This window comes from Athene noctua, chromosome 3 (genome assembly GCF_965140245.1).
Source record: "Athene noctua chromosome 3, bAthNoc1.hap1.1, whole genome shotgun sequence".
In the NCBI taxonomy this organism is placed as follows: Eukaryota; Metazoa; Chordata; class Aves; order Strigiformes; family Strigidae; genus Athene; species Athene noctua.
The window spans coordinates 36,683,763-36,711,711 of NC_134039.1; the positions used below are offsets into that span (position 1 = coordinate 36,683,763).

The 27,949-nt window shown below is 37.7% G+C and overlaps 1 protein-coding gene across 4 annotated transcripts; it reads left to right on the forward strand.

Annotated features, from left to right (window-relative positions):
- Positions 1-132: 132 nt before the first annotated feature.
- CEP83 (centrosomal protein 83) lies at positions 133-27,949 on the forward strand. 4 transcript variants are annotated; one of them, XM_074902738.1, is made up of 16 exons: positions 133-243; positions 7,754-8,012; positions 8,363-8,513; positions 9,739-9,831; positions 10,124-10,255; positions 13,962-14,213; positions 15,519-15,650; positions 17,625-17,739; positions 19,104-19,248; positions 19,383-19,532; positions 20,230-20,305; positions 21,433-21,590; positions 24,265-24,394; positions 25,273-25,376; positions 25,996-26,176; positions 26,842-27,949. In XM_074902738.1, exons 2-16 carry the CDS (start codon positions 7,864-7,866, stop codon positions 27,025-27,027), a joined length of 2,154 nt encoding a protein of 717 aa, XP_074758839.1. In that variant the 5' UTR covers positions 133-243; positions 7,754-7,863; the 3' UTR covers positions 27,028-27,949. The 4 variants fall into 4 exon arrangements, with proteins under 4 accessions (XP_074758839.1, XP_074758842.1, XP_074758841.1 ...); XM_074902740.1 differs by having other exon boundaries at positions 190-243; positions 7,928-8,012; XM_074902739.1 differs by lacking the exon at positions 133-243 and adding an exon at positions 5,660-5,682.

The following is a 27,949-nucleotide window of genomic DNA, read 5'->3' on the forward strand; positions in this document are numbered from 1 at the left end:
CCCGCCCGCCCCACCGACGCGACGCGCCCCAGCCGCCGCCGCCGCCGCCACCGCCCCGCGCGCGGGGGGCGGGGCACAGGGCTCGGAGGCGGAGCACGGCACGCGGAGGTCGCGCGAGCCCGTTTCCCCGGCAACGCTGCTCCGCCTCTCCCCCCGCTCGCCTCCGCCTTCCCCGGCCGCCGCGGCGCTCCCAGGATGCTCCGCGCCCCGCGGGACCCCGGCGGGCGGCGGCGCCGCCGAGAGGTGAGGCGTCATTTTTAAATTCCTCGAACCGGTGGCGGCCGCTGCCGGTTGAGCCGGGCCGGGGCATCGTTGAGGAGAGGGCGGGCAGGCGGACCGGGGCCTTCCTGCTCGGGCTTCCTCTGGCGGCGTACGGTCTGGGAGGCCCTTCGGCCTTTGCTCCGGCCCGCTTTGCTCCTCCCCCGTGCCGTTAGTTACCGAGCAGAGAGCTGCAAAGCCTGGAAGAGAGGTCGGCAGCCCGTCTCAGAGTGCCATCGTCGTTGTCTTGTGTCCCGTCTGGTGGTAACAGCCTGCTGCGGCCTCTGTTGGGTGGTGGGTTTGGGAATCGCCCGGCACAAGGCCAGGGCGGTGACGTTCAGCGGTAGGAAGAGCCCGTTCACCGCCAGACTTTCAAATGTTAACGTTTGCTTGCTTTCCACCAGTGAGCTTCAGCCATGTGCAGTTTGAGGGCAGTGATTATTTTTCTGCGCTTCGGGGTGTGTGACACCCGTATTAGTGTTTTATCTCTGACCAAGCCCCTATGTCCCTAAGTCATAGGAAAATTAACGTCGTGATGACTTAGACAGCTTGCTTTGCCTCTCACAGGCTCTTTGTCCACGTACTGTAAGGTGCATATAAGGTGCATATTTCTGCCTACAGGAGGTGTAGGATATGTATACTAACACGAGACCTAAGCCCTGTCTGAACATCTCTATTTTTAAGTCAGTATGAAAGGGAAGTGATTTTTCAGAACAGTTTTGGTTATGGGCTATCGAATTGTGACAAGCAGCCATCTGTATGCCCAAGTAAAACTTCGAATGAGATTCTAGTGACTAAAAGTTGTATCATGTGTGCTTGAAGCTCTCTTGTCGTGAAAAAACAGTCGAAAACCTACATGACATATATAGATTAGTGTGGTGGTTTAAACCCAACCAGCAGCTAAGCACCACACAGCAACTCACTCACCCTCCCTCACTGTGGGCAATGAGGGAGACAATTGGAGGGGTAAAGGTAGGAAGACTCATAGTTTGAGATAAAAGCAATTTAATAGTTGAAATTCCACAGCATTCTCCTGGCAAAACTGGCTGCTCGAGGCTTGGATGGGCACACGCTTCGCTGGGTAAAAAACTGGCTGGATGACCGGGCCCAAAGAGTTGTGGCGAACGGAGTTAAATCCAGTTGGCGGCCGGTCACGAGTGGTGTCCCCCAGGGCTCGGTTTTGAGGCCACTCCTGTTTCACATCTTTATTGATGATCCAGATGAGGGGATCGAGTGCACCCTCTGTCAGTTTGCAGATGACCCCAAGCTGGGTGGGAGTGTTGATCTGCTCGAGGGTAGGGAGGCTCTGCAGAGAGACCTGGACAGGCTGGAGCCATGGGCTGAGGCCAACTGGAGGAGTTTCAGTAAGGCCAAATGCCGGGGGCTGCCCTTGAGCCACAACAACCCCCAGCAGCGCTACAGGCTTGGGGAGGGGTGGCTGGAGAGCTGCCAGTCAGAGAGGGACCTGGGGGTGTTGATTGACAGCTGGCTGAACAGGAGCCAGCAGTGTGCCCAGGTGTCCAAGAAGGCCAAAGGCATCCTGGCTTGTGTCAGCAATAGCATGGCCAGCAGGGACAGGGAAGGGATCTTACCCCTGTACTTGGCACTGGTGAGGCCGCACCTCGATTCCTGTGTTCAGTTTTGGGCCCCTCACTACAAAAAGGACATTGAATGACTCGAGCGTGTCCAGAGAAGGGCAACGAAGCTGGTGCAGGGTCTGGAGCACAGGTCGTACGGGGAGCGGCTGAGGGAACTGGGGGTGTTTAGTCTGGAGAAGAGGAGGCTGAGGGGAGACCTCATCGCCCTCTACAGCTACCTGAAAGGAGGGTGCAGAGAACTGGGGATGAGCCTCTTTAACCAAGTAACAAGTGATAGGACAAGAGGTAATGGCCTCAAGTTGCGCCAGGGCAGGTTTAGACTGGGTATCAGGAAGCATTTCTTTCCAGAACGGGCTGTTGGGCGTTGGAATGGGCTGCCCAGGGCAGTGGTGGAGTCCCCATCCCTGGAGGTGTTTAAGAGTCGGCTCGACTTAGAGCTGAGGGATCTGGTGTAGGTGGGAACTGCTAATGTTGGGTTGATGCTTGGACTGGATGATCTTCAAGGTCTTTTCCAACCTAGATGATTCAGTAATTCTGTGATTCTATAAAATTATAATAATAATAATAGAAAATACAAACAAGTAAAGCAAATTGTGATTGGTCACCACACACCCACCAATGCCCAGCCCGTTCCTGGCCCGCAGTCCCAGAAAAGCAAGAATTGCAAAACCGCAATCCCAGAAGCGAGCACAAGCTTCCTGGTCAACCCTCTTCTATATACTGAGCATGACATTGTATGATATGGAATATTCTCTTGGCCAATTTGGGTCCAGTGCTCTGGCTGTGCACCCTCCCAGCTTCTTGTGTACCTGTGCACTAGCAGGACATGGGAAGTTGAAAAGTCCTTGATTTCTTAGCAACAACTGAAAACATCAGTGTATTATCAACGTTCTTCTCATACCAAATCCTATGCTGAATCCAAAACACAGCGCTATTCTAGCTACTAAGAAGAAAAAATTAACCCAATCCTAACCAAAATTAGGACAACTAGCTGTTCTTGAATACAACTAGATTTACCAACTATAGCTCCGATACAAAATTTCAGTTTGGTCAGTAACTGCTGTCAGTTTGACTTAGTAATGTATGTTGCTAAGGGAAACATTTTCCTTTATCCTAAATTAAGATATAGTCTTGTTTGTTGCTTTGCACCTAATGATTAACCATATGTCTAGTATAAGACAGAAATTGAAAGCGTGATACTGTGTGCCATGTGTAGGGATGGGCACATAAATAATGAATATTATTGGAATTGGTACTTTGAACAGTGTTGTGAAGGAAGTGATAGTAGTTTGAGTGAGACTGATGTCTTCCATAATGTAGAAGTCATACAGATGTTCTCCAAAATTTCTATACTGAGGCAGGCAAAGATATTACGTGTTTGTTTTTACTGAATTCTCTACAGTGATATCTGAGCAGTATCCAGATTATGGAATTTCCTATAATAAAGGTTTTCATGTTTCTCTTTGGTATTTTCTCTCCTATATATATATTATTTTTTAAGATGATTACTTTGACTGTTGCAAACTGCTGATGGTGGATTAGTAGACTGTTAAAGTAGTGAGAGATATGCTCTCATATTTCTCAAATTATTTGGGGTTTTTTTATTCACTTGATGTTCATAGGAAGTCTGATCTCTCATGTGCTGCATAGTCATTTAAGATAGAGTTTGTTTCACTTACCTGCTTTTAGACAGCCAAAGTTATCTTCTCCAAGGTTATGATTTCATGAACATCTGAGCTCATGATGTGACAGCTCTCTGCTCCTGAAAGGAGAAAGCCTTGCTCCTCCTCCTGCCTATTTACTTGGCTCTTTGTTCCTTTCTCCTAGCCAGTAGCAGCTGCCTGCTTTCACTGGTGATGTAGTTTGTTGAATTTTTCCATGAGCTGGCATGACTCACTGACCTCACAGAAAAACTATTGAGTGTTTTCTGCTTGTTTAAGTGTGTTGGCTTCTTGAGTTAGATCAGTTCATGGGAAGTTCTGATGAATGACAAATCTAGAAATGGGGATAAAGAAGTCCCATTCCTGGTAACAGTAAGCTCTTGTATTGGATTACACTTTTTCATTAGTTCATTATCTAGTCTTACTGTAGAATCTTAAGCAGGGAGGGGAAGGGGTAGTGTTTGAAGCATCATTTTCATGAGGCTGTGCTTTCTTTGATTGTCTTACTTATTTCAGGCAAATAGTTTATTTTTTCACAAGACCTTGGCTGATTAGATTAGAAAAATAGAAAAGAAAGAGTGTATGAAGAGGTCTAGAGTTCTGACAGAAGCAGGCAAATGGATTAAACTGTACATTGTGTGGAACAGCTGTTCAGCTTTCAACAGATTTTACTGATAATTTTAATGCTTGAACAAAAGACGGCACAAGGCTAAATACTGTTAATTTTTTTCATCAACAGTTGCAAAATTACATTCATTGTATCATCTAACTGTTTAAAACAATGCTCAAATATGATAAATGTATATGTTTTAAGTGTGGCTATGGTATGGAAAGCAGAGCCATGAGTGAATTATAGATGTCACTCAGGTGAATTACTAATACATGCAGAAAACATGTAATTTGGTTATGCCAGGTAAGCTAGAAGGAAGCCTTGCTGTTGTAAATAACATGGAATAAAAATCAACATTGTAATATAAATAAATAAAATTATATTGATATCTTCATATTTTTCTCTAAATGCAGGTATTCTTACCATTTTAAGTGCTTGTAGAAGACAAAAAGTTAAAATAATATAGCTGAAAAATCTTGTAGAAGAAGAAAAACCCTTTCATGATGTGTGGATATAAAGGAGAGAGATGTGAAGTAGGTCTTTGAGCAATGTTTCTTTCTGTATGAAAATAAACAATTGAAGAAGAAAGGCAAAACAAAGGTGATTCCTGGAAAACTAATAGAGTTATTTCACTTATCTACATATTCTACACTAAATATTGCTGTTTTAGCTACTGAGTGTGCATTTTCTAGGTTTCAGGATTCTGCACCAATACTTTTATATGTATACCTGCACAAAATGATGTTGAGATTTCATAGTATGTATTTGGAGCAAATGATACAAGTTTGCAGTTCTGTAACATGATAAAATTTGGCAAATATGGAGAATTCATTTTATATATTATGTGGTTTTAGTTTTTTAAAATATTTTTATGGTTCTTCTACTTCTTGAACAGATCTCCAAGAGAGGAAGAAATTTCAATCTAGTGTTCCTTTAAAATATTTCTCAAAAATTATGAGTGTAGTCTTGTGTAATTTTGTAGATTATTTAAGGTCAGTTCATTGACTGTGAGCAAGCACTGTAAGCCATTAGCACAGAAGAAATTCTTGTTAGTAATACACTTAAAATATTTGTAGCCCTAAATGATTCTGACTGTTGACAGTTCACTGCCAGGAATTATTTTATGATTGGGGGGCGGGCAGGGTTTTTTTTGTGAGAATGTGAGTAGGCTAAGTATGACAAGTTGCTATTAATGATTTCAAGGAAAGAGCTCTTGTGAAGTGATGAAATCTCTATGTTGTAGTTTGTTTCACAGTTGTCACCAGGAATGCAAATCCTGAAATTTGCCACTAGATGTCCCTGCAAGCCAAAATTGTTTTGTTTCCTTAAATAAATACTGCTTAGGTTTTTGCAGGCTGAAACAATTGTTTTGTGAGCTACATTTTTTCCCATCTGTCCTTTCCTGTTTTCTTTTTCATTGTCTTCATGCAGGTGAATACATGACCAGTTGTGTGTCTTGCTTTATATTTTGTGCACTTTTTGATAGTTGCGAAAGCTGTGAGGAGAGAATAATAGACTTCCCACCAGCAGCAGCTTGGAACTGAGGGTACAAAAGGTTGCACTTGCATTTATCTTTTTCTTTTGATTTATATGTTCTCAGAAAATGCAGTGATTTTTTGGTGTCTTTGACTTTATATCTGTTATGCCACTTCAGAAATACTTCTTACTCAAGTAAGCTGCAGGATTCAACCCCAACTTTAAATCCTCTGTTCCTAATTCTGAGCTTTGGCTTACAGTTTGATAGTTACATTTGGTATCTGTAACTCATGAAAGCAGTGGTGGGGTGGTTTTTTTTTGTTTTGGGGGTTTGGTGTTTTTGTTGGGTTTTTTTGGTTGATTTGTTTGTTTGGTTTTGGTGGGTTTTTTTGGTTTTTTTCCACAGTGATCATAATAATCCTGTAGGTATACTTAGAAATTCTTAGGGATGTATTTGTTGCCTTGGGTTTTCTCTGTGTACCAAAACTTTATGTTCTCTCACACAGTTTACTGTCCTTTTAATCACTAACCACTTCTCCTCATACAGCTGTTGGTTTAAGAATTGAAAATGTCTATATAAGGAGTTTGGAAATTGCTGTTCTTTGTTTCTTAACAAACAACACAATTCAGGAATAAAAATTAGATATTGATTAGAATAAAAAATAGGTATTGATTAGAAGGTTTTTCAGAACCTGTGCTATTAACATTTGAAATCAGTATGCATATAAGACACTGAGGAGAATGTTCCTTATACTGATTTCTTTCCCCTTATTCTCTCAGCAAATTTGGGCAAAGCAGAATGCAAAGCTGCTATAGTCAGTTTGCCTATACTAGTGTTGTAATTCTGGCAGATTTTCCTCTGACCTGTTCTCATCTTAGTGATGGAGGAAGGAAAAATGGGAAAGAAAACTTAAATATAAGACTTTCTTGACAGTATTATGTCTTTTAGTGGAATGGGCACTGACATGCAACGTTCATTTTCCTGTATGTAAGATAGATTTCCATCTTGCTTATAGTTCAGGGGTTTATAAAATCAAATTATAAGTGTTCAAGATAGATTAATGAAAGATTTAAAGAGTGGAATGGTTGAAAACATTATATATTCAACTGTCTATGTAAAGAAGGTGAGGTATTTGCAGTGATGATGGAGATTCAACATTTTTCCTGTTTGAGTTTTACTTTGTACAAAGTTACACTTTGTAACTGTGTATTACACTTTGTACACTGCAACCATGAAGGTCTTGGGCAGCAGTCCAGTTATGCCAAAAGCTAAAATGGCAGAGTAGTTGGTTTCAAAGCTTTGTAACTTCCCTAATATTCAGTTACACTCCTCCCTCCCCCAGATCCTTTAGAAATATCAGTAATGATCAGAGTAATACATCGTGCCACTAATATTGGAAAGAACTAATGAGGCATATTAGAATACTTCCTCATTTCTCAGCATCTGTCGATTTGCAGCTTTCTCACACCAATGTGATACTGTCACATTTAGCAAAACTCTTTCTGGAAAGGTCACAAGAAACCACAAGATAAACTTTGAAAACGAGGAAGTGACATATCAGGGATACATTTCAGGGCTGAATTTTGGGCAGGTATTTTCCAGACTGTCCATGCAACCTTAACTCTTCTCCAAAAAGGGCCCGGTAGGAATTCAACAGTGAGAATTATCTGTTCTCCTTCCAGCCAAAATGGTGGTGTACTGAGTAGGACAACTTGTTAGGACAGCATGACAGACACTGACTGTCAAGTAGCAGTAAAAGCTGTATGTGTCTGATGTCTGTGGCCTCTGCTTGAACTCTAGTTAACAAAGCATGATTAGGGCATTACTAGCATCATAGTTTGATTTTCAGTGTACAGCATAAATAAGAATTACATTTCATGTAATCTATCAGATAGAAGTGCTTGACTTATTCTGTATTGACTCAAATAATCTCCATGTTCAAGTTTATTCTGTGACCCTGGAAGGGCTATTACTTTTCAGGGCAGGCAGAATGTGCAGGGAAGAGTGGCCCTTTCAGTAGAGGTCTCTAACCTGAGTTACAGCAGAGTCCAGATTCTTCTATACTGAAAGGAAAAGCAGCATGTGAAATCTTTGAACTGTGAATGTACTTGTACTTGATTGCTGATTACATGTCCTTGTATTTGTCCAGGTGATTTGATCTTCTGGGATGTCAGCAGAAAAGTGGATGGTGTTGTAGATTAGTTATATGTTAATTTCTATTTTGTCCTCTCCATACTCATTGTGAACTGTCATCATAAAATGGATGCTTTGGGTGACCGTCTTCCTCCCGTGGTTGGAAATGGTGACACGGCTAATTCACAAGAATTACAAAAACTTCTGATTGATGTAAACATGCAATGTGAATACCATAAAGCACATTACGAGAATATAAAGGCAGAACATCTAAGGTACACTAATTCAAACACATTTCTTCATTTGAGCTGTTAAAAGGTGAAACTAAATGTTAGGTGGAAGAGATTTGTGTGTGTATTAGCTATATCTGTATTTAAGGACAGATTTGAGCATTGTTCAAGTTAGAAAATAATTCAGAATACTTTAGACATTGCAGGTTATATTTCTGCAATACTTTTTATCCTTGTAAATATGGGATAACTTTTCAGTATGTTACAGAAAGAGGATATTAATAACTTAGTTCTAACTTGGTATTTGTATGTTTGCTTCTGCACCTGAGTTTTTTGAGCTTTAAGATTTAATTTTAGAGGGTAAATATAAAATAAATATGTATTTTATCTTGCAGATTACAGGAGGAATATGCAAACTCACAAGATGAACTGAATCGGTTGTTAGTTGAAAAGCAGACTGTACATGACAAATTTCAGTTTCTTCTTGCTGAATATCAAGAGGAGTTGCTGGGTAAAACACAAGAGCTGGAAAAACTGAAGATGCAGGTGAGATAATTTACTGGCAGGACTTAATATGAATTTTAATCTTGTAATAGGGCTATGCATATATTCTGTTTATGTAACATGTATGTACCTAGCTTGAATATATTTCAGATATCTTGAAATTCACCCAACCCGAGTAATGTTCCTCCTCTAGAATGACTATGGATTGAAATTACTGTTTTCTTGTTTAACGGCATCTTCCAAATCCTGTTGTTATGTGCTATGTTAATAGTAAGACTCTCAGTCTCTGTGTGCACTCTCCTGATATGAGGAGAATCATCTGCCCTGGAGGATAACTTTAATGCCTAAACCTCTTAGGAAAGTTACTGGAAAAAGAGATATTTGTTTCTCTTCATGATGACAGCTTTCTTCATCTTAAACAAAACCCAGAACAAACCCAAAACCAAACAAAAACCCTGCAACATTTAAGATAACTTAGATTACACTTTCTGTAACTGCTTGTTTCCTTAAACTAATGGTGAACATGTTCTTAGGAAACAAATACAGCATCTAACAAAGGATCCCAGACTCTGAATGGAGGAGATGTGCCAATGTTCCATAACTAGAATTAGTTTTTAGGGATGTAAGGGTACAAATAAGCGGAAAAAAAGTAGGATAAATTAGAATATGTCACAGGTTGTGGATGAAATTTTTTTTAAACAGTTCTTCTTTGTAGATAGTTTGCTGTGTTAACCATATCCAAGAAAACAAAATACCATGCAGCATGGATTTTGAGGCAGGGATTCCTTTCTGATCTTGGTTTCATTTCAAACCAGTACCCATGTATCTGTTGGAGAACATGTATCTAATGTGTTTTACAAAGAATTGATTTGGTATTGATCATTTTGATTCTTTGGGCTTGGTTCACTTACTGTTTAAGTTTTTCGAGATGCTAGTTCTTTGTCTTTTATGTGATATCACTTTTCCTTCCCCCCTTCCCCCACCATGAAGATAAATCTCTTGGCAATTCAGCTTGACATTTCTATTGCTTCTACCAGTAAATACTGGCATTTTTAATGCTTCTGTTATCTTCCCAGAATATTTTTAGTTCACTAATATCATGGGGTTTTGCTTCTGTAACTACTATAGAAAATTCTTTAGAAGAACATAGAAAATTAAGCAGGATTTCTAAAATAATACTTGAAATACTTTATTCCTGGCTATTTGTCCTATCACAGTGTAAATAAATTAATATGACTAGTTATTTATGATACCTTTCTGTCTTAAGGTGCTAACTCCTCAAAAGTTAGAACTGTTAAAAGCACAAATACAGCAGGAATTGGAATCCTCTATGACAGAACATTATCAGAAGCTAGAAAATGTAAGTAGTAAGTATTGAAATTGTATTTCATTTGGAGTAGTGATCACCAGTTTATAGTTGTTCCTAAAACTTTAGGAAATTAAAACTGAAAGGGGAGCAAAGTATGACATTCTTTGACCGGTACTGTTGCCCCAGGCAGTGAAGGTTGAAAGAGAGCCTAGAAGAGGGAGGAGGAGGGATTCAGTTCATCAGATATAACTTATGAAATGATAGGAACATTGCTTGGAAATTTGAAGGAAATGAATCTGAAAACTTCTCTGACTGATTTTTTTGGGGTTTTTGTCTAACTTAGGAAGTGGAAAAATACAGAACAGAATATAACAAGCTTCGTTATGAATATACTTTTCTGAAATCAGAATTTGAACATCAAAAGGAAGAACATGCACGTATTTTAGAAGAGAAGAAAATAAAATATGAAGCTGAGGTACATAGAATGTTACAGTAGCTTACAGTGTATCTGATGACAAAGCTACTTGAACACCATGAAAACGTTGGTACTTTTTGTTGGGCTTTTTTTGTTTGACTGGTTGTCAGTTTGACACCACTTCATAATGTGGTGCTTGTTTCTGTTCTCTTAATTGTCAAAATTCTTTTGTGACTTAGCCTAAAGCTGTCTCTGTAGGTTTGTTCAGTGATGTGTCGCAATATCACTTGTGCTATTAAAAGTAAGAATAGATTTGCCTTCTGATAAATGACAGCCAGTAGCTTTGCTTAATGCCTTTTTTTATCGCATGTGTGATGGATTTTGAGACATTACAGTAATCTGAAATTAATAAGTTATCTAAGCAGCTGATATATGTTTAGATTTTAAATTATTTATGTGACAACTAATCCAAGAAGAAGGCAGCAGAAGATACTGTTAATACCAGACAAGGGTACATTTTTCAATTAAACTGGATCATGATAGTGGTTGTCAAAATGGTAATGAAAACTTTAGTAACTTTATTTCAGTTGTATTAACTCTTGAATAAACCATTCATGAATTTTCTGTTTCAGAATTGGACTTTCAAAAGTGTAGCTAAATAAATTGCCATCTTATTTATGTTTTAAATATATGCAGTGGTGTAAATGAGTGTTGTATATGTCATTTGCATATTCATTTAAGTATTTGTCTGGGAGCATATATCCTAAGATGCAGATTTGAATGTATTAGTCTAAACATGAGACATAAATCAAAGCAATCATTGCTTTCAAAATCAACCCAAATTTGTAAATGTTATTGCACTGAAAACAGAACAGTTGTCCTTCCTGGAGTTAAACCCACATGCTGCTCTACAGCCTGCCTCTCTTGTGGGCTTGTTGAGTTTGTGCTAGTCCTGCAGCTAATTAGCATACTTGCGGAGAATGAAACTACCTCAAGCCCGGGGCACAATGTGATCTCGTTTCTCTTTCTTAGAGCCTTTTTAAGCTTCCATGCCAGTTAGCACATGAAGGCTACAAAACCATCCTAATTCTTAAGTGATGGCTTGGGCATGTCATGCAAGAAGTGTTCGAATCTCCTCATAAAAGGGATTTGGAGGGCTTTTGCTTCAGAAATTGGCTTTGCTCCATAGGGATCACTGATGCAAGTTCTAAAAGCTGTGCTGCAGATCAGAGTTTGGACTCTCCAGATACCAAGAAAACTCTTACATACCTTATTTTCTCACTCTTTTGCCCCAATATTACATTCAGTCCATGCAACTAATTTTGAAACACTAGAATCTATATATCTATAGTCTGTTTGTTATTTAGTCTCGAGATTAGTTTGTACCTGTCATACTACCTTGTAACAGAAAACTTTTTTTTTTCTGCTTTATTTTCTGTCTGGCAGGGCCCAATCATGTTGGCTGTCTTGACTTACTAGCAGATTTGAGTTCTGTTGTGGTTATAGAATTGTGGAATCATAGTGTAAGTTGGAAGAGACCTCCTTCTAGTCCAACATCCTGCTTAAAATATTGGAGCGTAATGAGATTAAGTTGCTCAGGGCCATATCCAGTCGTCTTGAACATTTGTGAGGATGGAGATTCCACAACCTTTCTGGGCAAACTATTCCAATATTTAACCATCTTCATGGTAAACTTCTTTCCTAATATCTAATTGGAATTCATACATTCCAAATTTGTCCATTGCCTCTCTTCACATCACCATGCAACTCCTCCTCTTTTCCAAGCTAAAGAGGCATAGTTCTCCTTAGAAGTCATTTTCCCCAGCCCCCTGACCATCTTGGTAGCCATACACTGGACTTGCTCCAGTTTGTCATTATTCTTCGTGTACTGGACACAAACTCCAGACGCAGTCTTACAAGTACTGGAAGGGGACAAATGATCACTCCCCTGGATCTGCTAGCTATTCTTCTGCCAATCTGCCAGGATGCAGTTGGTCATCTTTGCTGCAAGGTACTCTGCTGACTAATGTTCAACTTGATGTCCACTAGGACCCCCAGATCCTTTTCCATGGGGCTGCTTCGTAGATAGTTGTCCCCAACCTGTACTGTTGTGTGGGGTTACTCCATTCCAGATGCATGACTTGCTTTTGTTGAAGAGATTACAGTCAGCCCATTCCCTCAGCCTGTCCAGATCCCTCTGAACAGCAGTTCTGCTTTCCAGCATATTGACAATTTTGCCCCAGTTTGGTGTCACCCGCAAGCTTGCTGAAAGTGTACTCCATCCTGTCATCCAGGTCATGAATGAGGACATCAGTAAGTACTGGACCCTCTACTGGCCTTAGAAAGACCCCTCCAGGCAATCAACTGGGCTTTGCACCACTGATCATCACTCTGAGCCTGTCAGCCCAGCCAATTTTCCACTGTCCCGCTTTTGGCTGGGGTAGAGTTAATTTTCTTCCTAGTGGCTGGTACAGTGCTGTGGTTTGGATTCAGTGGGAGAATAATGTTGGTAACACACTGATGTTTTAGTTGTGGCTAAGGAGCGCTGATCCTAAGTTAAGGATTTTTCCACTTCCCGTGCTCTGCCAGCAAGCAGGTACACAAGAAGCTGGGAGGGAGCCTGGCCAGGACAGCTGACCTGAACTAGCCAAAGGGTTATAGCCATAGTGCGTCATGCTCAGTATAGAAACTGGGGGGAGTTGGCTGGAAGGGGCAGATTCCTGCTTGGGCATCGGTCAGTGGGTGGTGACCAATTGCACTGTGCATCAATTGTTTTCTCTTGGGTTTTATTTCTCTCTCTTTTTGTTATATTCCTTTTCATTACTGTTGTTGTTATTATTATATTTTAATAATATTTTATTTTAGTTATTAAACTGTTCTTGTCTCAACCCATGAGTTTTACTTTTTTTTCAATTCTTCTCCTCATCCCACTGTGAGGGTGGGGGTTGAGCAAGAAGCTGCGTGGTGCCTAGTTGCTGGCTGGGGTTAAACCATAACATCCACCCACTTTATCAGCCACTTTTCCAGCCCATATTTCACCATTTGGTAAGAGAAATGATTATGGGGGACTGTATGTATCAAAGGCCTTGTTAAAATCAAGGTATACAAGATTCACTGCCCTCTCCTTGTCTGCAGTGCCAGTCACCTCTTTCTAGAAAGCAGAGAAGTACGTCAGGCATGCCTTGCCCTTGGTAAGCCCTGCTTTCCATCACCTTGTCTTTCATGTGTTCAGAAATGGCTTTTAAGAGATTTTGCTTCATAACCTTCACAGAAGGTGAATGATGTGAAGCTGACTATCCTGTAGTTATCTGGATTCTTGATCTTTTTGCTGCCCTTGATGATGGGTGTGCTGTCTACCTCTTTCCAGAAATCAGTAACCTTCTCTGATCACCATGACGTTCAATGATGATAAAGATTAACCTTGTGATACCAGTGAACTCCTTCAAAATGCTTGGATCCATCCATTCCAAGGACTTGTGTGTGTCCAGTGGATTAAATGAACCCTAACATTTTCTTCCTCTTCTCTGAGTACTGCTTTACTCACACAGACTGCTAGGGGGCCTCATCAGTGAAAACTGAAGCAAAAAAAGGCATGGAAGAATGGGTCTGTTGTTTTCCTACTCTACAAAAGAAAATAAATGTAAATGTAATTTCTTAATATTTTAAATGCACACGACTACTCTTTCCTGAATTGTCAACTGCTGTATTTGTTGTCTGACACCTAAACAATATAAAAGCTTTTGTTTTTCTGATTAACAACTATCAGATTGCAATGCTGGATAAAGATAAAGAAGAACTCCATAATCAGCTGCTTAGTGTTGATCCCACGAGGGACATTAAACGCGTGGAGGCACTCTCTAGAGAAAAGGCACAACTATATCAGAAATTAAAAGGCTTAGAAGCAGAAGTAGCAGAACTGAGAGCAGAAAGAGACAGTTGTGGTGTGCAAGCAGAAAATGCTCAAAGAGTACAAGTACGGCAGTTAGCTGAGATGCAGGCTATGACAAGGTCTCTAGAGGTAAGATTTTGTGTTTGTTTTTTTTTTAATTTTGCCTCCTTGTAGAGTAGTGAGAATAACGCTTGGCCTGATAGAACTGTCACTGAAGTAACTGATAATTTTGTCATTGACTCCACAATTTGAATTTGTACGTTTCAGATTTAAAACCAAATTGTAAGTACATTGGGAGTCACGTACTACCAAGTCAGCTTTGAAAAGGTGGGGAGCTCAACTGAGAGATTCTGTTGAATGATCTCTTTTCTAAACAAGCAAGTGATACCCATGTTTGCAGTCAGTAAGATGGACATGTCAACACTTGTCACTTGTCTGGAATTAGAAACTGATGATATATTAATAATCTACTACAGTCGATTTTTTATTCTTTTCAAAAATGTCATATGATGCTACCCTATTTCTTTAATCCCTTTCTCATGTATCATCTTCTTGCCTACCCTGTCTCTCCTTTCTCGAACACGTTACTGCAATTGTTTAGTTCTTGGCTGTTGCTCTCCCTTAACAAACCTTTGGTATTTCTGGCCTGTTGTGCATTTTCCTAGAGTTCCACTGTATTCTTCATCTGTGGTCTTCAGTCCTTCTGTCAGTACTTGCTTTCTCTCTAGGTAGTGAATCTTTTCACACAGATTTCTTGCACAGTTGCAGCATATGGATAGATGGTTCATTTTCCTTTTTACTGTTATTAGTGCTTTATACCTTTTTTGTAAAATGCTCTGATCACAACTTAAGAAGAAGAGTGCTGTAATAGTCTTAATTTGGAAAACTTAAGGAATCCTGCTGGAAATAGGTCAGTTCAGAAAAGGGAGGGTGAAATCGTAGGTTATATTACCTTTTTGATGCTTACTGGAGCTCAGGATCTTGAGTCTATAAAACTCACAGTAATTGCATTTTATTTCCTCTCCATGATGTTAATTCTTCAGTTAGTCTAACTGCATAGGCCAACATATAACAATTTTTGAGCACCACTTATAATCATACTGGTGTTTACAGCCCAGTAATTTACTGATAGGAATACCTGCTGCCTCCTAACCAAGTCACATTACCTCAGCCTCTTGTGAAGTAGGATTGAAAATGTGTGTGATTCTGTGCAGGCAGTGTTAGTAAAAACAATTGTGGCTTCTGAGTAAAATTCAGAACCTTTGTTGTATTGGAACATATTGTTGAGCAAAGATAAATATTTATATATTACATTATTATTATATAATATAAAAGGTCAGTAGTATCTGAAAGCCCAGATCAATTGAACCTTTCAAGTGAATAGCAAGAGACAGCCCTGCTCCAAAAATCTTACTAATACCTCCTTTATTCAAGGCAGAAAAGAAGTCTGCTGAACTACAGATTGATCGAATTGAGAAAGAACTGCAGATGAGTCATGAGCAAAATGTTCTCTTAACCAGCAAACTTCACAAATCTGAACGAGAAGTCAATTCCTTAGCTGCTAAAGTAAGTGCTTTTTGGTATCAGAAGTACGTTTTTCATATCCTGTTATGTTTTTCTGTTTTACAATAAGAATAAAGTAACAATGTCTTCTGCTGTGACTTAAAATAGGTTTGGATTTTTTTTCCCAGTTTCAGTTGGAAGATATAGAATATGTGACTTTACAGGAAAAATATCATCCCTAAAAGTATTTCTAGAGATTGAGGTTATGCTCTTTTTACTCAAGAAGGATACACTACAGGAAGAAAACTTTAACTTCTACCATAGTGGTTCTTTAACAATCTCAGATTTAGTTCAAAACAGTCTTTACAGTGCACATTTATGAGTGTGAAATATTTGATTTTGGTCCTTAATCCAAAAAAGTTCTGATTTACTGTAAGAATAGGATATACCTATACCAGTATTTAAAGCCTCTTTATACAATGTGTCATACTTGTCTCACATGAACAATAAATAGGAGGGGAAACTTCTGTTAGAGACTTTTAAAATCAATTGTCTATCAGAATATATAGATTGTTACAGTCTTTACTCGTTATATCAACCGGTGTTCTTTGCTCACCTCCAGAAGTAGGAGAAAATTAAAATGTTCAGTGGTGTTTCTTGCAGGGAAGAAAGTAGAAACTAATTTCTAAACTAACCTCCACCCCCTTCTGCACCCTTTCAAACTTATTCCTGAGCACAGGTGGACACATTCATCTTCTGGATTTTATGCCTTAAAAAAGCCACCTTAAATCTTTGCAAGTTGCCCTGAAATGTTTTCAACTTAGTATTTAAGCAACCAAATCCACTGTGTAGTTACTTAATAAGCTACTATGTCATTCTTAACCTTTTGCCAGTTGCATATGCTAGCAGGTTGTAATTACATTGTCATTGTGAATGGATTTTCATTATAAGTGCTTTCCTCTAGATACTTAATTCTCATTGACCGTGTAATTACTGCGTACAAATGCCTAAACTATCGAAAGTTTCCATTAATTGTCTTTGATTTGATGTTCTTAAAGCTCCTACTTTTATGAGGCCATTTGATGTGTATGTCACAGTTGTAGAGAAGTATTTGAATTAAAATGCACTTTAAAACTATGAAGACCTGGATTTTGAGAAAGTTGTGTAGCATTCCAGGAGGTCAGGGGTTAAAGTAAGCAGTTACCAATTTGAAATTACTTGGGAGAGCAATTGATAATCTGGATATCACTGTTTTGTTTTACTTAGGGAGATTAAATGTAAGTTTATTTTATCTTGACTCTGAGGGATCTTTAGTCAGAAGTGAAGTATGCCTAAACTGACATGCTAATGCTTGAGTTAGGGAGGCATCAGTGTCTTAGGCAGTTTGGATCAGTGTCATAGCAAAGTATTTCCAAGGAGTAGTCTTTTCAGAAATACCCCAATATTTGGAAGCTAAGTTGTAGAATGTGTAGTATTTACTCAGAAACCAAGTTTTCACAGGCAATCCTGCACATATATCACCAAGGCTTCTTAAAAGAGTAACTTTTATACATTGTAGCTTGTAATAACTGGCTGATTAAAGATGAAACATATCACTAGTCAGCCATCCTCGTTCCTGGAATATACGTTGTGTTTGAGCACTTTAATTTTTTAAAAATGGAATATATAAAACTTGCATTTCAAGATGACTGACAACTCATTCAATAATCTTTAGTGTGTGACTTGAGGAATTAATAAAAACCTGTAATAGCACTGATTATGATTTGGAAAATCAGATCATGCCAATACCATTAGTGTTACAGTATCTATATAATCACCATTAAAAATTACGCACAAGAGTGGATATTCTGGATTGGCTTCAGGAAAGCAGTGGATGAAAAGAAAAAAATGTAGTGTATGTTTAAAATAAGTGTAATCCATGATTATTTGGCAGATTTTCTTGTTAGCAAAATATCACATGAAAAACTTACAGTAAAACTGCGAATGTATATGTATATATATATTTTAGTTGATTTGGGTTTTTTTTCTAATTCATAGGTAGAAGAACTTAAACATTCACATAAACTGGAAATAACAAATGTCAAACTGGAGGCAGCAAGAACAAAGAGTGAGGTAGAAAGAGAGAGAAACAAGATTCAAAGTGAAATGGATGGTAAAACGTGCAATTAATTTCTAATTATTTCTTTTGTAACTTCTAATTAGAATACTACAATTATTTTTTCTCCAATCGTTCCCCAGCAGCCTTCACCTTCTACTTCTGGTCTAGGTCATAGAATTGACAATTCATTTTATACCTGAAATAATGGTGTTGTTTCACTTGATCTACTAGGTCAAGAAGAACAGTTACGGAACAATTTATTTTGCATTTATATAAATTAGTGAATTTGTGACACAGTTTGAGGGTAATCTGTTTCAAATCATGTACTTCATAGGGTTTTTTTTTCTATTATTGCCAAATTTTCGAGTCTTTCATACTCTGCTCATACCATAGGGCTTCAGTGGTTGTTTTGTTTTCTGATTCTGTGTCTGTGGAATTGGATAAGGTTGCCATGTGAAATCGGATAAGGCTGCCATGTGAAACAAAGTAAAATTTCTAGCTTATTCTTTGAAGAAAATAGGTAGTGTTCTAAGCTACCTAATACAGCTGAGTACATAGGCAACTCGAAGTAGCTTTCTGGAATGAAAAGGCCAAAGCTTTCTAGTTTCGAGTACTAGTTATGTGTTGATTTAAATCACTGCACATCTTTTAAGGGGCTTGTCCTCTCTGATTTGCTATAACCCCAAAACAGTACCTTCATCTTCCTGGAATAGTTGTTTCTGTTCACTTGCTTTAATATTAAGTTCTCTAAGAGCAACTGAAAAGTGGTGTTTTCTTTATTGACTTACGGTATATTGTGAACTAAAAGCGTTGGACCCTATGAAATATGAAACTAAATACTGACACGGTTTAAGCTAACCTGAACTTGCTGTGGAATTCAGTTTGTATCCCTGAATTAGCTAAATAACAAGGAATCAGTGTTAATGCATGTTGGCTTATTTGCCAGTGAACACAGGTGTCTTGATCACACGCTTTTAATTTGCATCTTTTCTCCCTGCCTATAGAGTCATAATTTTGGAATTGCCTCATTTGGTAATACAAGTGGATTAAAATGAAAGATTTATTGTAGCCAGGTTACTATGGTTTCACTGGTAACCAGTTACTGTTTACCATAAACTTTTCCATTAAAAAGTAACAGATTTTCTCACTTGACCTTTCCGTAGCTATTGTGGAGCACTTCTAGACAGTGATTCTAGTGTAATGCTTACTCTTCAAAAGTTTTTTAAAAGTTACTGTTACACTAAGAAAGGCCATGTCTCTTCTATTTTTCTTGGTTTTTTTTCCCAAAACATTCATTTTAGCACGTGAGTTGTGAATTTTTGGCTCCCTTCTATCAATTTATAAAGTTATTGTAATACTGGATTTCATCAGGTTGATATCAATAATGACATTTTAACTTTTTTAAATGTATAATGCAGGATTGCTGTCAGACAAGGAAATTCTTAAGGCAGCTGTTGAACGTCATAAGGTGCTTTTAGTAGAAAAGGATCGGGAGCTAATTCATAAAGTGCAAGCTGCCAAAGAGGAAGTTTTTGAAAAGATTGCAGCCTTACAGGATGAAAAGTATGTTTGTTGATTTACTGCTCAACTTCTAAAAGAGGAGTGTTTTGAGTAACTTTAAAAAATGTCATTCTTAGCAACTAAACACTTCTGGCATTTTGTCATGATTCTTGTGTGCATGTTGAATGATGTCTCAGGTTAGAACTCGAGAACAGATTAGCTGATCTAGAGAAGATGAAACTGGAGCAAGATACTTGGAGACAAGCTGAAAAGGATCAGTATGAAGAGAAACTACGTGTTGTACAGATGGCAGAAGAATCTAGCAAAAAGGAACTTCAGTGTTTGCGGTAGTGTGGCTTTTCTAATCTTAACACAAATTCCTCTTTTTTTTCCCCTCCTAATTTCTTTACAGTAGTCAGTATAAAAGTTTGCTATTCATAGATACATAAATGATCGTTATGGTAAATTAAACAAAACTGTCTTTTGCATTGTGTAAAAAGAGGGAAGAATTTTTAAAAATGCCGTTTAAAAAAAATTGACATTTTTCATCCAAACCTTTAAAAATTATGATTTTTACATATATTTTAAAGACAAAATTTTGTAATACTCAGTTTTGTTAAAATTGGGTCCATGTTGGCTGCTGGCATAGCATCAGTGTTAGAGTAAACCATTTCTCTTTCTTTCCACAATGCCATCATATCAGCAGCTGGCAAACTGAGACCCTAAACAAACAATATTTCTTTGAGTTGGTTATTATAATAATTCTCAGTGAAGTTGTAGTATTTGTAGTTTTACTGTAGTATTTGTATGAAGCTCTGTATGATAAAATGAGCAGAAGTTATACTCCAAAAGCAAACACATCAGTGTATTTCTTACTCCCATTGAATTTGAATAATCAATTAAAATATATTTTTAATCATTGTTTAGTTAAATATTTGTCAGCCTTTCAAGTTATGCAATACATTCTGTTGTCAGACTGACGTCCTAACTTCTAACATCTATATTTTAATTAGATAAAAATAAGGATGTCTTATACAATTTTAGATTAAAAATTCAACAGCAAGCTATTCAGACAGAGGAGCTGGAAGAAAAGAAATGTGAAAGTGCTGATCTGAAACAGGTAAGGTTATATTGCATTGTAATGTTTTATAGAGAAATACAATCTTTCCTGCAATTACCATGTCCAGTGTTTGAAGATTAGATTGAATTTTTAAGGCTTTTTTTCCCAAGGGACAAAATGCATACAACAAATATTTAAAAGGGAAGGTGTTCAGAAATCATTCATGCTTTCCTAGACCTTTATAATAAATAAATGGATTTCAGCTTTTTGCTTCATGTGTGTTGTTGATGGGTACCAAGGATTTCAAAGCTGAATGTTTATAGACTGGTATATTGAATATGCTTATGCACTGTTTAGCTGGAGATTCAGTTTCCATGGAGACTTATAAATTGTTTCTAGGTAATGCTTTGCATTTACACTGCATCTCTCATCTGAGGTTCTTCAAGTGCTTAACAGATGTTTCATAAATGAATAAACTAGTGTAAAGAGGTATATTTCTATTGCAGAGTGAATTGATGGTAGTGTTGAAAATAAACCCTAACTCTTTTAACTCCTTCTTGCCCATGATGTTATTTAGTAGGTAAGAACACAGCTGTGCATTGAAGTAGTCTGCAATCTGAGTGCACTTGGAAGTTCAAGGCCATATTTTTTTCCTCCAGAAATCAGAAATTGGGGTATCCATGTGTCCATGTGAGGAGAGGAAGAGGAAAGGGAAATCATCCTTTCTATGTACTGGTGGCAGAGGTTGGACTTTTCAGACTCTGTTCTTACTTATTTTTTGCGAACTAGTTGGTACAGCCACTGTTGGCTGTAATGCATTGTGCATTATGAGAGAGAGAGTCTGGGTAGCTCCACACCTCTGCTACTAAATGATCTGTGGTGCTCGAGTTCTGTTCAGCTCTGGGGTTTAATGTTGGATTTATTAAGTTCTGGGGGACACATCAATGAGTGAAGACTCCTGCCTCCCTTTCTCCTTCTCATTTTAACTACAATAGAAACCCTTCTTTGTCTAGGAGCAATTTACTGTCAAGCTTCTGGAGAAGCTGTTGAGTAAGGAGAAAAGGAGCAAATAAGAAAGGCTCATGGAAAGCTAACGCAGCCTGTTGGTATCTGCATTTTGCTCTATCTCAGTATCTCAGAATTAATTATTTGCATACCTTCTCAAATGGAATTTTTTTTTTTTTTAGCAAATTCACAACATGCAACTCCAGCTTGCCTCACTTTCTCAATCAGAAAATGATTTGCTGGAGTCTAACCAGAAACTGAAGGAAGTAATCGAGAGATTGAAACAAGAATGTCAACATGCAAGGACTCAGGCAGAAAAAGCTCAACTGGAAACAGAGAAGTAATTTTTTTCTTCCTTTTGGCTTTACTTTTACTTTTCATACTACTTGTATTCCTTTATGTGGATTACTTAACTATGGATTGTAGATTCTGAATGAAGTCAGAAATTAAAAATATACAGAAAATATTTGACAATTGTGAAAAATGGCTATACCTTCTGTTATGCAGTATGTATAAAAGCTTTGCTTGTGGTAACTTCAAAAACAGGAGTTTGTTTCCATTCATGTCTGATACAGTTAAAATTATTGACTAGTGAAATACACTATTTGTATAAAATGAAATCCTATTTATACTGAAGTAAATGTCAAGCTTATATTAGTTTAAAAGGATCTAGAGCTTCACACACAACTCTTTTAAAAGAGTGTTTAAGAATTGAGGGTGAAAAAAAGCATTTAAGAATTGTATTATGCTATAAGGTTTCGAGGCAAATAAAGGCTTAATGGGTATCTTCTAGTTCTTCTCATCAAAATTAAAAATAATCTCTTTCCTTTTTTGCTCAACCTTGACCACATACCATCAAAATATACTGATAAATGCTGAAGGAAACCAAATCTTGTTCAGACTACATATATAGCAATGAAATTTAAAGATTATTTCGTTAGTCAGAAAGGGCTCTTTTATATTTCCTAGCTTATAACTAAATACATGTCTAATGTGTACTGGATTATTGTGTGGTGGGTTTTTTAAAAAGTCAGAGTCCCAGATTAAATAGAAAACTTCCAAAAGATATAATGTAGCATTGTTTGGTTTAATTTCTCTTTTGCTACGAATTGGTACTGCAGTTGGCTTGTTGTCATTAGTTTAAGTATTGCTTTTCAGTTTAACATTTGAAGAAATTATTGCATTGGGACTGCAGAATACATTCAGTTGTCTGTAACATGTTAAATACTTTGGATGTTTACTTTTGGAAAGTGTATTCGTGTTTTGAGTGAGATTGTCACTGTTATTTGAGTGAGACTGTCAATGTCACTTACATATTTATGGACCATAGACCAGTCAGGAGTAGGTTTTCCTGAAAAGACAGTAAAAGGAACTTGGCAGTCCTCAGAGACTGTATTATAAAACTGTAGATAACCGGAGATGCACCAAAGCTAAACCTGCAGAAATTAAGCATCTTTGCAGCCTACAGGTAAATCCTTCAGGTCTTACTGTCCTACTGTTACCCTGGGAGCCTTGAGACACGTTTCCATTCTTTTTCTGACTTTGTGGGTGATGGGACTTTCTTCCTCAGTTCAGCAATTCTCATGAGCTTGAACTCCAAGAGTTAAGTTGCACCAAAGCAACTTGGCTTAAAGAGGAAATGGAATAAGGATCAAAATATAAGAAAGAGTGAGATTAAAAAGTTTCAGATAAAAGAAATAATACCGGTTGAGCCATAAGTAGGCAAAGCAGCTGCCTGCCTGGCTGTGTCAGTCTTAGGCTTGGAAATGAAAATGTGAAATGAGAAAAAGGGCTAAAGGCAAACTGTGAGACTGATACAGATCAGAGATGAGCTCAAACAGGCACTTGTTAAGCATTTCAGGAACAGCGTTAGTGGCATTTAAAAAAACTCCCACACCTCATGGTATTTTTAACTACTGTGTCAATTGAAACTTTTCCTGTTAAGCAGGATAGGGGTTTGGTTCCTGGGTAGTAGTAGTATTTACAGTCAATAGCAAGGTACAAACCATGCTGTGTCTACTAAAAGAATTGTGACAGGTACCAAGTGGGCCAGGATCCTGGTTCTGGTATGAGAGTGGATGATTCCCAATACTGCTGCTGTGGGGAGGCGAAAGGCTGTTTGGTGAGAAATTTGTGGAGATTCATTCCAAGTCCCTGCAGGGAAACTGAATCAGCCCAGGACTGGAGTGGTATGGATGCACTGATACCAAGCCTTGGGCTGCATTTCTTAAAAACTGCTGTACAGAATCTCAACTTCTGATTTTTATTTTTATTTTTTTTTTACATTAATGTAGTTAAATATGCAGTTAGTTCTTGTCTGCTTTGACCCATAATGCAGATAGCGCAAACAAACAAGGCAACAGAGAGAAACTGTCTCCTTCCCTATCCACTGCTAGAGAACGCAGCCTAATTTTAGTATGTTTTAACCATGCAAAGACCTAAACAGATAACATACACTGTTGCTGGTATGTGTTTGGCTGGAATGTTGTCTAGGAACCATATCAGTAGGAGCTTTCTGTTGTGTTGGCATTTGTTCTGGTCGGGAGCACATACTAGTCAAGTCTGTACTTCTCTGTTACAAAGGCATAGTAGACTGTGCAAGGCAGCAACTTATTCTCTTAACCTTACGTCCCAAATGGAGAAGGTAGTTGTCAGATCCTCTGACAATGGATGTTTGGCATAGGTATGTCTACTGTTGTGTTCCTGTGTGATTGATCTGAAATTTTCCATGGATGGTTTGGCAGCATACCAAATGAACAAGCAGCTAACAATTAACTAGCTTACTGGAATCAGTTTTCAAAATTCGCCTTATAATTGAAGAAGACCTAGGATGATGTTAATCCACAGGCTCAAATGTTGTTAGTCGTAATTAGATTGTTAGCACAATCAAATTTAAACCAGATCCTTCAAGTATGTAAAGGTAGGAGTTGTGCAAAGGTGCATCTATTTTATGAGCCTTATGAGCCTGCTTGGTCTGTATAGCCTCTTAATCTTTTAAATTTATTTTTTCAAAGGACTTTAGAATACAAACGTATAGAATGGCTGGAGGAGAAACATGTGCTAACTCAGCGCATCACAGAGAAAGAAGGGAAATACAACCAAGTGAAGAACAAGTTATGTCGAGCTGCCGTTGCTCAGAAAAAGGCACGTTGACTTCTCCTTTATGAATGATCCAATGAAAAGTTCAGCTTTACTTTGGCCAGCTACAATTGTTTTAATATTAAGATTTTATTTGCAGTCTACTGTATATAATAAAATATATCCGGTTCTTCAAGATTAGCACAGAAATAGGTTGAAGTGATATGCAATAGAATATTACAGTCCACAACTTTGTTATAATGCCATTGAAGATTTTTGTGAGCCTTTTTTTTGCACATGCATGTGCACATGTGTGTATACGGTTATTTAAGAGGTGGGCTCCTTTGTGAATAAGGATGATGTTTCAGATACTAGACAAATGATGTTCTGCTTTTCCTTGATGGAATATTAAATTTTTTAATCTTCTCCTAAGCTTACTTTTTATGAAATAGCTTGAAAGGAAAAGCTGATTAATTGTTTATAAAAGCTCAGGATTAATTGACAGTTTTATACATTGGACGTATACAGGCTATGAAATCTACCAGTAGCTTTTAAGGTTGTAAAAAGTTGAGGCCAACATGAGCAAAAAAACCCCCAATCAAGCATACATTTTTTTGGTCATATTTATACTTATTTATACATGGTCATTTAAAGAATGAGTTTTGTAATTCTCAAATACAGTTAAGTGGTTGTTTATAGAGTTAGTCACTGACCAATGAGTGACTAACATATGTGCACCTTCCAGGTGCAGCTATGGATCATTTCTATCTCTTCTCTTTCCCATCAAGGGAATTCAGAATCCTCAAACAACACAGCACCTCTTCTTAAGGAAGGAAAATCCTAAAAAGTGTCACAGCTTGAAACCATGGACAGTGTAGATTTAATTTTTACAGGATCAAATCTATCAAGGCTTTACTTACCTGTTTGAAATATTTGTTTTACAGAGAAAGACTCTCAATGATAATAAACAAAGAAGGATGCAAGAGAAACTAGAACTTTTGGAAGCCAAGATGGAAGAATTAGAAAAAGAAAATCAGGTGTTAAATAGGTAATAAACTTTTTCTTAACTTGAAAAATTATATATGCCCAAGACCATACTTACAAATATGAAGTATTTTTGAAGATACATGACACTTAATTTAGTAACTGGAGTCCAGTCTACTGGCATTTTCCACACTAGAATTCTTGCAATGGAGTCTGTTTAGGATGGGCAGCTGAGACCTTATAAGACAACTGCAGGGCTGCCTCTTCTGGAAGAAATAGAGGCAAAGTATCTGATAGATGCAGTTGCAGGAATATTTTCAAAAGAAGGGAGTGAAAAAGACTTCAGAATTGCAAAAGAAACAGATAAAGCATCCTCTTTGAAAGACAAACTCCTATTTTATTCTCTTCATTGAGCACCTATAGAGGGCCTTGATTCAAATAATTAATGTGGCTCACTACTGTGAATGCTATTAAAAGCTTAATCTATTCCTTGTAAATTCTAACCTGTAATACAGCAGATAGCTTAATATGTAGACAGACTTTTAGATATTTACGCAGAAGAATATACACAGGTCTTCCACCTTCCAGTTCTTCTAGAATATATTTTTCCTTCATAGTGATAGTAAACAGCTTCTGTGGTGGGATAATAAAGATTCTGAGCAATAAGAAATCTCATTTCTTAGGCAGAATGTTTCCTATGAAGAACATGCACGGCTCCAGAAGAGACTAAAGGACTTGCAACGTAGGCACAATGAATTCCGGAGTTTAATTCTGAATCCTAACATACCATCGCTCAATCCAGTCAGTATGATGTCATCATCTGCCTTGCCTCCTGGGCCTGAAGTGTCCTTCCCCCTTCTTCAGGTGGTGATGTATTACAAGTTGTGAAAGCAGTACAACAAAAGAGGGTACTGGAACAGACCTTAGTATTAAGGAAGGAGCATTTGATCTTTGAACAGAGAAAGGAAACTTTGAGGAATGCTTCTAGTGATGTTCTCTTCCTCGCAATAGGAAGGAGTTCTTGAAAGACACTATGTTACAGAACGTTAACAAATGGGCAGTTTTATCCTGGTTCTTTGTGCTTTAACCTTCTTCTGAGAGTCTTTAAATGGCTCCTTCTGGGCGAGAAATACTATAGTGGTGTTCTCACACTATGGTTTCATTATTAAAAAGCAGTATTGCTGCTCTTGATTTCTTGTGTGGTTAAAAGCATTTTATGTACTCCAGTGAGATTCTGCAGGTGAAAGTCTCTCTGGCTGAGGTTGACCAGGCTGACTTTACAAATTTGTGGTGATTGGGACCTCAGGTCTGTGTGCCTCTTCATCTGAGCAGTATTTCTTGCTGATGGTGGTCATCATGAGTGTCAGAACAAAACACTGAAGAGTAAAATTTAACGAATAAGGATATTTTGGACTTCACAATTTTTATTTTAAAATCATTAATTAAAATGAAATTATTGCTCACTTTGGTCCCTTGTAGGTGTGCAAAATGTAATGGAGCCACTTTTTTTTTTTTTTTTACATTTCAAGGAGGAACAGCATCAAAGAGAGCTTTCCCTGCTTCGCAAGCGGTTGGAAGAACTTGAAACCACACAGAGAAAACAGCTGCAAGATCTTGGACCATCTAGAGAGCAAGTAGCAGTGGATGTATATGGGGACTTGGCTAGAATCACGATCACTGGAGAAGGCGATGTGCAAAATGAGGACTCCAAATAAAATTTGTGAACTCTACATGCTATTAGTTTTTCAGTAACTTATCCTTTGTACATGCTTTTCATATTTTGCCAAAAACATGTGTCTGAATAGTATAAAATATATTCTGCATAGTTTTGTATTTTTGATAGACTGTCATAAATTATCAACTATAATGGTGCAAAACAAAAGCATTGAAAGTTTAACTACATTTTGAAATGTTTTTATATAAATGATGTAAAATTATTTGGAAGTCAAAACGTATGAAATAATCTCATCACACGAAACTTTAAAAAACATATATCAAGGTTTGGGTTGTGCTGACATTTAAAATAAAAGCCATTTTTTTTGGTAAGTCCTTTAATACTTACTTAATAATATCCTCTTATTCCTTCAATGTATAAGTTAGTGTATCAGTGTGAAGTTTTGCTGGATTGCTGTTTGATTGTTAACAATGCTGTAATCCACATTGTTGGGATTGTTATCTTGAAGTTCCCATGCAGATAAAGAGGATGAAGTGAAATGGAAGAAGGGCTGAAAATGTTTACTTGCGACCCCTGACAATGTGCCTCTTGTATTTTTATAACGGGAGTAAGCAATAATTGTTTTTTTTAATATGATGTAGTAGAAGATGAAGTATAACAAATTGCCTTCATGTTATGAAAATGTAAGTTTGTATTTGTTGCTACTGTAATTTGTTTACTTAACTAGACTAAAGTTATTTATTCAAGGTTGAATGTATTTTAAAAAATTATCAGTTTAGTAACAAACTTTAAAAGGATCGACTTTTTTTTTTTACTTTTTAGTGAAGACTTCCCTGGAAGTGTTTTATCTTTTGGGGTATTTTTTTCAAAATACTGCAGTGAAAGTATGAGACAGTGAGATATGCAGACACATGATAACTACAGTGCATATGATGATATTGTCAAGGATTCAACTTTTCTCT

Coding starts and splice junctions, on each gene's coding strand:
- CEP83 (XM_074902738.1), top strand. CDS start 7,864: ATGGATGCTTTGGGTGACCGTCTTCCTCCCGTGGTTGGAAATGGTGAC. Junction 15,651..17,624: donor TCAATTCCTTAGCTGCTAAA/GTAAGTGCTTTT, acceptor TCTAATTCATAG/GTAGAAGAACTTAAACATTC. Junction 19,533..20,229: donor AAGGAACTTCAGTGTTTGCG/GTAGTGTGGCTT, acceptor ATACAATTTTAG/ATTAAAAATTCAACAGCAAG.